The following is an 11871-nucleotide window of genomic DNA, read 5'->3' as shown; positions in this document are numbered from 1 at the left end:
GTGTTAAGATAGATTGTTTCAGGCAGCTTTCACTTAAATCACAGAAGTTCTAGCAAAGTCAACTGTCATGTGCACAAAGATTAGTATGGAACAAAGTCAATTATTTTCAGTTAGGTCTATTTCTTCTCTTGAAAGCTTTTATCTATGGTATCCTGTCAGCACCACCTAAAGTGCTTTTCAGCAAAGCACAGGTGCATATCAGCCTCTCATGTGTGGGTACAGGGAGCTCTTGCAACATGTTGGATACCAAGCTGGTCTTATCTTAAGTTCTCTGTGGTGGAGAACCATCTAGTGAAGTTCTCAGTTGCCAGGAGAGTTTGAGTTCCCCTCCCTCTCCAGCCTGCATCATTCTTTCCCCCTACTGCTTTCCTCTATTTGGTTTGATATTTAATAGCAACTTCTATTAAGTATAATTGCTACTAATTAGTTATGCTTTGGAATGTTGCATTAATCACTATCACATTATTAGCATACGAGCACTTCGCTAAGATGCTAAAAGAAAATTGGTTCTGCTTTACCTCAAACCAGGACAGTTCTCTAGTCATAATTTACATCTCTCCACCTATTCTCCATACCTTTTCTGGTTGCTCAACTTGTATGCATGCTTTCTTCTTCCTGCTTATGAGTTCCCTCATGTTCCTTCTCGCAGGCTCATCCCTTTACAAGAGAGGTGTCATCTCACTGCCTCAGGCAACATTTTGCTTGTTGCTTCATCTTATTGACAGTCTAGGCTACACTTCTGAAGATGCCACATTAGCTTTATGCCACACTGCCCAGGCTTCTCCTGTGCTGCCAGGAGTTCCAAGTACCATGTCAGCTAGGGATGTGCCTGTGTAGAGAGTCAGAATTGCTTATTCCACCCTCTGAACCAGGGTCCTCAACTGGAAAAGCACAGATGCAGTTTATCACCTATGAAATATGCAAAGTGCATTTGAGGAACTTGTTAAGTTGGCATTCACCAGCATAATTAGCTAAAACTGTCACAGAGCAGTTATTCCAGCCATCCTAATTTCAAATCTGAAAGTCTGAGTGGAGAAACATCTTCCTCCCTTATTTACATCTCTCTACAGGAAAATAAGAACTGTAATACTCAGGACACTGATCCTTCAAGCTTTCTGTTCATTTCACTACTCATACAGTACCTTGACTACAAGGTCAAACCATGAATTACATGACACAGTGCTGTACTGGGTAAGACTGCTGCATATTTCTCACCAGATTTTTGTTTTGCATCAAGGCTAAGTGATAGCACTTAATGTATTTTTTCCCCCGGCAAAGTTATACGTTAATTCAATGTCAGTTATCAAGATGCTGACCGGTTCCATATAGTAAACTCCTATTTATTTATTTTTTTAAACCTAAATTTGCTGAAGAGCAAGACAAAGTTATAAAGTACATGATGGCAGTGCCTAGGCTTTGCTATGCTAACAGCATTAGGATGACACACTTAGTGGATATAACTTAGAGAAAAAATAACCCTATTAGAAGTCTAATTATATTTACCTTATTTTGCAACAAACAGGAATATTGTAGAAAAAACAACTCTTACATGTTTTAAATTTTTTATCAACTAGCACCTGCTACTGCACGTGCAGTATAGCCGTTTCCTACTATGAGTAAACCTAAAATCATCCACGCTGCTTCCTTCTTGAAGACACGACTCTCGTGCAACCCCAGCAGGCGCATTTCAGTCCAGCAGCCTCTCCCGGGAGCCCAGCCGCCCCAGCGCGGGCGGTGTGCCCCACCGCGTGGCTGAAACTGGTACCACAAAAGCAGTCATTTTATCTCCCATCGGGGAAGTTTCATTCAAGCCTGGAATTACCCCGTTTCTCAGATGCTACACAGTTTGCTTTCTAGCGAGAGAAAAGAATTGTGCAGTAACTGCTCAGTCTCCGTAACAAAGATTTTTTGTAAGCTGTATCAGACTTGTTCAGCTAAGGAGATAAGAACTCCTGTTTCACCTGGTTTACGCCTCACATACCTAGCAACAACTTCTGCAGTTCTGACTGGCAGATGATATGTGTCAAACAGCTCTTTTATACACGATCCTCAAGGAATTACTGTAGTCATCTACTATAGTTTGAATTAAGTTTTAGCACTAGGTATCAATTCAGGTATTCAAGTGAAACAAAACATCCAGACATAAATAAGAAATAAAAATACTAGATCCAAAATGAAAAATTAATGAATAATGTCAGAAAATGCAGACAGTGATTTCGTGTTTATTATGACCCACCTTTTTATTTATAAATGGAACAAACCTCTTTGGCTTGAGCTATTTCCCTAAATACTTGCCCTGTGAACCCAACCTGAGATCTGGAAGTTTTAGCACCTTTTTTTAATTATTATTTTATGGTGTAATCCATCAAAAAAGCCCAACAGGGAAGTTAACTTTCTTTTATACTCTCAGTACAAGCAACACACGTTGCTTCCCTCCAGCACTATTTTCAAGTCACCAATATATGAAAAAGTCATCAGCAAGTTACCACTGGTTTTGTGTAGTGAAAAGCTTATCTCGCAGCAGCAATAGGAGTTGGTATTACAACTGGGAAATCAGACTGCAGTGCTGGCTCATGCAAGCTAACTCTCACCTGAAAAAGAAGGTCAAAGCAAACAAGAACCATTTATATTAGTCACTTGATTTGCTGTCTTTAGCTTAACACTTTGTACAGAAGACTTAAATAGCTGTATAAAGAAAAGATCCTGATGCTTCAGAGTGTAATCAGTGATTTTGTCACTTAGACAATCGTAACAGGAAGGGTACTAGTTAAGTACAACCTTATGAGCTTCCTGTTTATGACTATCTACTTCACACTTTCAGAGATTTTGTTTTAGCTGCCCTTTTCAGACTTTATTAATAAAAAGTGGCAACTGAGAGTAAACTAAGCTAGTTGCCTCCTAGTAACCTTTATCAATGAAATGCAATTTTGAATGCTTGCATTAAACATTAAAACCATGACTTCAGAAATAGTGGCTCAAACATTAAAACTTTTGGTAGTGTTACATAAAATATGAAATTCTGTTTACAACATTATTTGGGGAAATTTGTACTCATCTTTTCAATTTCTTTCCCCTCAAGCGAGTAATAGAAATATAGGAATCTGATTCTTTTTGTCATAGAATTCCAGAATCACAGCAAGACAGACATCAACTACAACTACTCAAAATAAAATTTTGAAAAAATAAAATAAAAATCAAAGAACCTGTACTGAACTAGTGCTCCAATGTGAACATTGGCCCATGTCAGGGATGTAGCTTGTAGCACACTAAAATTTTGGGGAAGTGTAATCCACTTACTGAACCACCTGTTCACTTTGTGAACTAGAAGAGAATTACCCACACAACCCAATTAGAAGTATTTGTCTTGTACACAGAAATCTGCAACCTAAGAAGATTCAGGCCCTGTGCTATGTAGCATTGGTATAAATAACATGCCTTATGTTTCAACATTCCTACAATTATTCAATAACTAGATCTCTAAAGAGGCAATGGTCTGGCTCATTAGCAAAGTCCCAATAAGTCTGTTAAACAGGTTATCATATTAAGCCTTCCTTTCAAGCACAAAATTCCTCCAAGTTTAGTATTACATTGTTTGTCAGGCAGGCAAGTGAGCTCTAAAACAGGAAGAGGAATCAGGTTTTTTTTGCCAGAAAGGCAATCGCTTGCACCACACAAACAGTTACACAGAAGCCAGAGGGCAATGAGGACTCTGAATCACTACAGCAGTGTTATGACCTGGGTGTTCTCTGAAAAAGCTACTGGCCCAGAACAGCATAATCATTCATTTTCTCACAAGTCTCCAGCTGAAAGCATTTCCTCAATTTTGGCCACTTGCAGAGATCATCAAGTGTTAGAAGGCACATGCAAGGAAGAACTCCTTCATGGGTTGCTCATATAGCAGTTGTGCCAGGAAAAAGATTCTTAAAGGCAGAGTTCATCTCAGCACAAAAAAAAAAAAGATCAACACACACACACACCAGCAGCCTATAAATTAATGCACCTATGTGAAAACAAACGGATCAAAGCAGCAGGAGATTTAACTTTTCAATTACTTCTAAGACATTGCTATCAATCCTGGTTTAAAAGGGACAAATCAACTGTTGCCAAGACATGGGTGAGAAAGTGATTAGTACTACCAATCCAGGTCTGGAAAACTACTGGCTTCAATCAAATCATGTATTTGTTCCAGGAAGGTGAAGGCAGAAGAACAATTTGTCTCAGCACTGTCTTCTCCACTAGTTCAGACTAAGACGACTATATTAGCAACACAACAGAACCACTTCTAAAGGAAGGAGACATTAATGAGGCGTAAGAGAGGCAGACTTCAACCTACTTGGCATACAGATTTCCAGTTGCTGCAGAGAAGTGTTCTCCAATGTTTTGAAACAAGATTTTGTTGAAATCCTGAGAGATCCAAGGGCAACCCTAGCTTTCCTAAGGAGGCCTTTAACACTCCTTCATTGAAAGGTTCAGTAATAAGTAGCAAAACTATTTTGCACATGCACTAGTTTTCCAACAACTGTTCTAATACAACCCTCTGGGCTTGCACACGGAAAAACTCAAGAGCTTTAGCACGGAACTAGGAACAGTAAGTGTCCCAGCACCTCTTCCTGCTTTTGAAAGTTAAAGCTTAGCATGGTCTGTAATGACAAGTTACTAAAAATGAATCTGAAACCAGAGATCTTAGTGTGGGAGAACTCACCAAATGGTGTGCAAGAAACAAAAGAACTCCTACAATTAATCTGATCTAACCATACAGCAGTCAGGCAATTAGAACCAAGCATGTATTGCAATAAAGGATTTCGGTCTCATCAATTCAGTCCTAATAATACTAGAGCTCTCACACTGACTGATGCGACTATTTAGTACAGACGTACTTAAAATGCAAGTTTTATTTTCCTCATTACTTGACTAAATAGATAAAGTTATTTTGCCTAAACCAAACTAGTGAAAAGCTTCTTGGAAGTTAAGGAACTTCAACTCAGGAATCTGCAAATGCATATTAAGGACACCTGCATTATTTATAATGAACAATTAACAGGGACTAAATGTGACAAGCAAAGTATATACTGCAACAAGCAGACTTAATTCCACTCCCAAAACATTTCAGGTTGAAGAGATTACTTTACAGCAGAACTAGTATTACTGCCTACTTCAGAGATTAAGGTTTTGTGGACTTAGAACACTGAAGACTACAAAACAACACTCATAGCATAGTCTTTCTTTCACTTTCCATAATCTCTTCAGCTCTTCTGTAGGAATTCATACCAAGGCTAGTACCTGTGCACAGCAGGCAAGTTGTGAAGATAACACCATACACACACTATAGAACAACACAAATATAACTTCAGTGCTGCTGTTTTTTCTTCTTAGTACATATCACTACTACAGAACTACTGAAGTTTTCTAAATCAATTTGTGTTTAACTAGTGCATTTTCAGAAGTGAGACAGCTTGAAGACAAACAGCTACTACACTTAGTAAAGCAGTAGCAGATAGCCAAGCGAGCAATATCAACCAAGATATACACAGGTAAATTAGTGAACACTACTGGCAAGAACCTACAATACAAAGTTAGAGCAAGATGATGCAGCAAGATTCAATGGAATGTTAAGTGGGAGTTTGTCTTTTTACAAATTAAGTGTATGACATTCCTTATTTTTGTTAATGAGCATCAAGTCCTAAATACAACTCAGCTTTTCATTAACTAGCTATAAAAAAGGGAAAAAACCCACACACCCCATGCTACAATTCTAACTTCCCCTAACTTTAAAATGATTCCTTTACACAGCGTTGCAGAATAATCACAGTCCATGCTTTTTGCTGCCATGTACCAGAATAGTTGAATAGTATTCAAGTATTCAAATATTCAAGTAGGAGTTACGTACACAAACATGCAAATTAAAAGGAATAAATGAAATGCTCCACTTTATTAAGAAACCAAAAATACAAAACTGAAGAGTTCAAGGCTTCATGTACTCAAACACTACTGAAAAATGGTATCTTAGTTTTGTTTACTAGCAGTACTAATATTGACCAAGATTAATCTCTACAAGATAGTGTTAAAAGTTGACATTTTCCACCATTTGTGCTGTAATAAGCTAGAGTTTCAAATTAAGAACTTGGTGCAGTTACAGTAGTCTAGATATTTTGTTTTGTAGCCAAGAGCTTTTTAGCTCAAACTACAGCTGTTTTCTAGTTAGTGAAGTTTAAGATGCTTAGAGAGAATTTGTTTAATCAGCTATAGTTCTACTGAATGATGTTCCATGCAAAGATACAGCTTTAGAGTCACCTAACGGACCTAGATGCCATTTGTTTTTGGCTACTAAAAATACAGAGCTCTGTGAAGGCATATTGTACTAAAAGTCAGAGAGTTGAGACTGCATCTAATGGTAGCATATGCAAGCTGAACTACACACTTTTCTCTCAAGACACCCTGCAAACCACAAACATTCCCTCTGCATGGGAATGTTGATCCAGTCACACTTACCAGTCCAGTGTTCTCTGCTTTAGTTTAACCTGGCAGTTAGTTCAGCTTTCCTCAGGTGCTTTAATTATACGCTTCAGGAAATCAAGGGAAGGTTAACTGTTAGCTCTGATTTAGCAAGAGAAGCATAACATGAGAAGCAGAAGGGAAGAGGAGAACAGAGAATGAGAAAGGCAGTAGACAATCAAGTATTAGCCTCAACTGAAGAGCAAAAGACACTTTGAAGAGTTTTCCTAACAATGTATGAAAGTTCACTTGCTTAGAGATACTTGAAATACAACTTTATTATCTAAACAAAAAAGAATGAGAATGACAGAAACAAGATTTACCACTTAACACTCTGATGTGACTGCAGCAGTCTTATATTTGAAACTCAAAAGGGGAAGTAATTGCAGTCCAAAAAACAGCTAAATATGCAGGTCCAAAATATGAAGTTTTTTGTTTTGGTTTTTTTTTCATTTTGTTTGTTTTTTGTTTTTTTGTTTTTTTTTTTTAAACTGCCACATTCACTCCGAAGCCCATTCATCTCTTTCAGCATCCCAAAGATTAAGCACATGTTCTGCTCAGCTAGATAATAAAGTGGCAAACACGCTGCACCACTGACATCACAGGACAGTTGCCTATAAAACTAGACTTCTGACGCTGGGCTCCAGCTTCATCCCTCACAGGTCATCATCTTCATCTGGCAGTGCAGTAGTTTGAGCAATCTGGAATAAAGAAGTTACACTTAAGAGCCATTCTTCAGTTATTTGCCCCAAGAGTCCAAACACTAGTTACCTGTTCATCATTTGACCTTTATGCCCTTTCTCGCTTACCTGTAAGTCTTGCTCATACTGTGCTGCCAGTGCTGGGTCCATAACAACTTCAGGTGGTGCAAGAGCAGGCATGGCAACAAACTCCAAGTTAGGATCTCCAATTAGCTTTCTAGCAAGCCAGAGGAAAGGCTTCTCAAAGTTGTAGTTACTCTTAGCTGAAATGTCATAATACTGCAAAAAAGTACATATTATACATTACTAAAAAAGAGACACCTCTAACTGGTATTTAGGACAAAGATTAACATGCACATTATTTCTCCACTTCTACCTCTGTACTCTTTTTGACCACATGACTTCTGCTTATGCTTTCAGAAACAGTTATGATCTAAGTGTCTAGAAATGTACAATTTCAGTCAAGTAGGCAGAAACCAATAAATGAAAAGTAGAGTATACAGTCTGATCAAAGATGTAGCTTTCAAGAAGCAATAGTACATCTTTCTCCTGTGACTTCATCTACTTTAGTCTCACTTCTGTGTCATCTGATAAGATTCTGAGAAGTAAAAGCCAAATGTACGCACACTTTTTTTAAGAACTTATCAGAGCTTCTGCTCAAGACCAGTGACGATCATCTTTAACATCATCACTTCCCCCTTCCCTGAAGTTAGGGTCAGGCAGCCAAAAGAATGTGAAGTTGAAATGTTATAGCCTGTACTGACAAAGGCAGAACAGTTGATTACTGCACAAAACACAATTGCAGTCAACAGACCCAACAAGTTCCATTCCTACAAACTCATGCCAACATACCTGGAGATTCTTCTTCCTGTGGAAGACAATGGATTTTGCCTTGACTTTTCTGTCCTTAATATCCACTTTGTTGCCACACAACACTATAGGGATGTTTTCACATACTCGTACCAGATCTCTGTGCCAGTTAGGTACATTCTTGTAAGTAACTCTTGATGTTACATCAAACATTATTATGGCACACTGAGCTGCAAGAAAAGAATAGTCAAAATTTACATCAGGAAAGTAAGCACTTGCTTATAAGATGGAAAGAGAGAAGAGGTACCCCTAGAAATCCCACGTTAGGGTTAAGTGTTTGCATTAACTTCTCCCTCTCAGCTTTGCAGTTCTGAGATACCACATTCTGTTAACAAGATCAACACAAGTCCATAGAACTCAGCCCACAGCCACATCACCTCACATCTTTAGTGCCCAATCTTAAAACACCAGCTAATTTGATCAATGCAACTGTCCCACTCAGTAACATGGTGTTGCATGGTATGAAAACATACAAGGATTACAAAAGCTAATTTCTGTCAAATATTTGTGTAAATCAAAGTTGACTAACACCTATTTAACTAATCTCAGCCATCCTATTGAGGCTTTCAGGTAGGTTGAGAGCTTGTAGTCCACATCTCAGGATACCCTTGTCCAGAACAGTTTTTCAAAGAACGGAGGGCCTTTACTCAATGCTGATACTCCTAAAGGAAAAGCAATAATGTCAAAATCTAATAATCCCTTGCAAAATTTTAAAGATATGCAGGTGACTGAAGTACACACAGAACTCAGCCTGGCCAAGCAGAATTTAAGGGACACTACCAATACTTCCTTAGAAAGACAACTAGACTCTGGCATGGAGATGTACAACTTCATCATCATATCGAAACCTTTACAGTTTGTGTGCTTCAAGTCCTTGCCTCAGCACAGTACATTAATATAGATGTAAATGTGTACTAACTGAAGCACATACTTTCACCTCTTAAACACTGAATTTCATCAGCAATATCTTGTTGTTTAACATGTACCATTACTCTTAATACCAAAACCTGTAATAGCACACTGAATCTTAGCATACAGTCTTAGAACATTCCCACATTAGCACAAGTTGCTCAGCAAAGGAAATTATCACAACTAGATTAAGAGTTTGAAGACCCAGAAGCCAGCTCATCACTGCAAGCAGTACAGACAGCTTTCAAAATGGCCAATGGGAACAGAACTAAGGATTGAACTGTTAAGTAGTAGAGAGTATTCCCACATATAGACACATCTTACCTTGGATGTAGTAGCCATCTCGCAGGCCACCAAATTTTTCTTGGCCAGCTGTGTCCCATACATTAAATTTAATAGGACCTCTGTTAGTATGGAACACCAGAGGATGAACTTCAACACCCAGCGTCGCTACAGTAATAAGAAAAAGCAGCACACTTAGCAAGTCATGAATTGCACTTCTAATTGTAACATAGTAAGTCTCAAATGTTTCTTCAGACATACCTACATACTTCTTTTCAAATTCACCAGTCAAATGACGTTTTACAAATGTTGTTTTACCAGTGCCACCATCACCAACCAGGACAAGCTGTTGACAGATAGACAAAAAAGTCAGAGCAGTATCTTTCCAGAGACATTTATTGGTCATTCTAGTGTAAATACTAGTTATTACTACAAAGACCTTAGTCCTACAAGATACTTTAAAGAAAAGCTTGAACTCCCCATGAAGTGACTCGCTGTCCTGGAACCCCATTCGTTACGCCTACCATTCTAAAACTCTAGTCAGACTTATCTAGTTCTATAGCTGAAACCTACAATGCACTGTGAATAGGGGTCTACTAAATTACAAGTGACTGAATTAAGAATATTTGGGGTTTTCAACCTGAATGTGACCATATTTAGAGAGGAACTCATTTAAGCACCCGAACTGGAGAAACCCACCATAATGTTACAAATAAAAAAGCAAACAAAAAAACAAACACCTGCTCTACTAAGAACTGGATTACTCTAGACAAGTATCATAAGAAACACTAACAACAACCTTTCATGAAGCAGTCTGAAGGAATTCTGGCTGTTATGATAACAAAAGCCACACACAAAACACCAGAAAATTCTGTTCTGAAGCATTTTAACGTTTTTTTTCCCCTAAACAATTAATACAAAACAGAAAACGGACTAGTCTAATTCACTCTAAGGACTTTTTGCTATGAACTTTACCTCTGAAATTAAAAATCATTCTATATGCAAATCATCACTAAAATTTATTACACTAAACTACAAATAGCATCAGATTGGCACAGTGCAAGATTATCTTTTTGTACAAGTTACACATAATATTACAATAAACTAACTGCACCATTAAGAAAAGACTAGCACTTCGAAACCAAACCTACCATCCACGTTGACACTCGAGTCTCTCGTGCTACTTCTCTACGGAAGGAAAAAAAAAAAAAGAAACAAAAAATCCCTAAACCACTCCCTTACCTTAAACTGCACTTGGGGCTCTCCTTGGGCGGCCATGCTGGGTCTGCAGGGGAAATGGAAGCATGTGAGCTCACAACAGGCGAGCTGATTCAAGGCCCAGCCGGAAGAGGCCGGCCGTCCTTTTCGGTTCCCGGACGCCTCCCAGGGTGCCTGTTCTCCGCGCCACTCGCCGCCGCCGGCGGAGCCCCCCCAGCCCGCCCCCCCTCCCCCCGCCACTCCGGCCCACGTGGTCCCGGGCCCCCTCACGGGGCACGAAGCGACGCCACCTCTCCCCGCATGCGGCGGGAGCGCGCGGTAATGGCGGCGGCACCTCCCCGCCCACCCCCGGAGCCCCGTAACGGTAGGCTGCCGCCGCCGCACCCCTTCGCCTTTCTGGCCCGGAGGAAGCAAGGCAGAGCCGCGGCCTCCGGCGGACACCTCAGTGGAGGCCGACCCCCGCCTCCCTCCTCCCCAGCCCGCCTGGAGCGGGACGCCACCGCTGCAGAGGGCTCACCTGCTCTTTAGGAGAGCCTGGCGCGAGCCCCCCGGGGCTCCCGGGTAGAGCCTCCCCCTGGCCGGGCCTCAGCCCACCCCCCCCCCAACCCCACCAACGGGCCTAACGACTCTCCCCGCCATCGGCCACCATGACTGAGCAGCGCGCGCGCCACCTCCCCTCCCCCGCCGGTCAGGCCGTTGGAGGCCCCACTCCGCTCCGCTCCCCCTCGCTGAATTCACCCGCCCTTTTACCCGAGCCGGAGCGCAGCGCGGCTCCGGCCCCTTCAGCTCCCCCGCTCCGAGGCGTGGGGGGAGAACGGACGCCGCACAGGCCAAGCGCCACAGCTGCAACGCTCGCTCGGGCCCAGCCTCGCGGCAACCCAACCCACCTCCTCCCGCCACGCCTCGGCGGGAGCTAACGGTGACCGCCATCCCCACCGTTCACGCTTCACGCAGCAGCCACACAACCCCCCCATCCGCTCCTGGAAGGCGGAGAAGGGTGCCCCGGCCCCGTTACCTCTCCCGAGGCGTCTCTCCGCGTCGCTCCCCTCAGTGACTGGGCGCTGGGAAGATGGCGGAAGCGCGGTTCAAATACCCGGAGAGCGACGCCGCGCGGCCACGGGGAGGGGGAGGGGCCGCCCATCACGTGGTCAGCGGCGGGCGGGAGAGAGGCTGCCGGGCGCGAGAGTGGTCGGACGTTGCTGGGCCGCTGGCGGCGGCTCTGAGCGCGCCCGGCCTCCTCCGCCGCGGGTCCTGGCCTCTGCTGGCCGCCTCGAGGGGTCTATCTTCCGCCGGCCCCAGGTCCGCGTACCTGCCGGGTGTTCGAGACCGGACCGAATGCGCGGTTCTAAGTGGCACCGTCTGCCGTAAGGCCCGAGGTTTGCTGGTGAAGGTCGAGGCA

General features: G+C 42.1%; 1 protein-coding gene across 1 annotated transcript; it reads right to left on the bottom strand.

The window, feature by feature from the left end:
* Window positions 1-5910: 5910 nt before the first annotated feature.
* On the bottom strand, window positions 5911-11625 carry RAN (RAN, member RAS oncogene family). Its single transcript, XM_063350863.1, has 7 exons — window positions 11488-11625; window positions 10497-10539; window positions 9516-9600; window positions 9297-9422; window positions 8046-8233; window positions 7302-7472; window positions 5911-7193 (listed from the first exon to the last, which is right to left on the bottom strand). The coding sequence occupies exons 2-7, from the start codon at window positions 10530-10532 to the stop codon at window positions 7149-7151; spliced, it is 651 nt and encodes a 216-aa protein (XP_063206933.1). The 5' UTR covers window positions 10533-10539; window positions 11488-11625; the 3' UTR covers window positions 5911-7148.
* Between the last annotated feature and the right edge of the window lie 246 nt (window positions 11626-11871).

This window comes from Chroicocephalus ridibundus, chromosome 13 (genome assembly GCF_963924245.1).
Source record: "Chroicocephalus ridibundus chromosome 13, bChrRid1.1, whole genome shotgun sequence".
Classification (NCBI taxonomy): Eukaryota; Metazoa; Chordata; class Aves; order Charadriiformes; family Laridae; genus Chroicocephalus; species Chroicocephalus ridibundus.
Note: the sequence above shows the minus strand (reverse complement) of the source record. Positions and strands in the feature narration are given on the sequence as shown.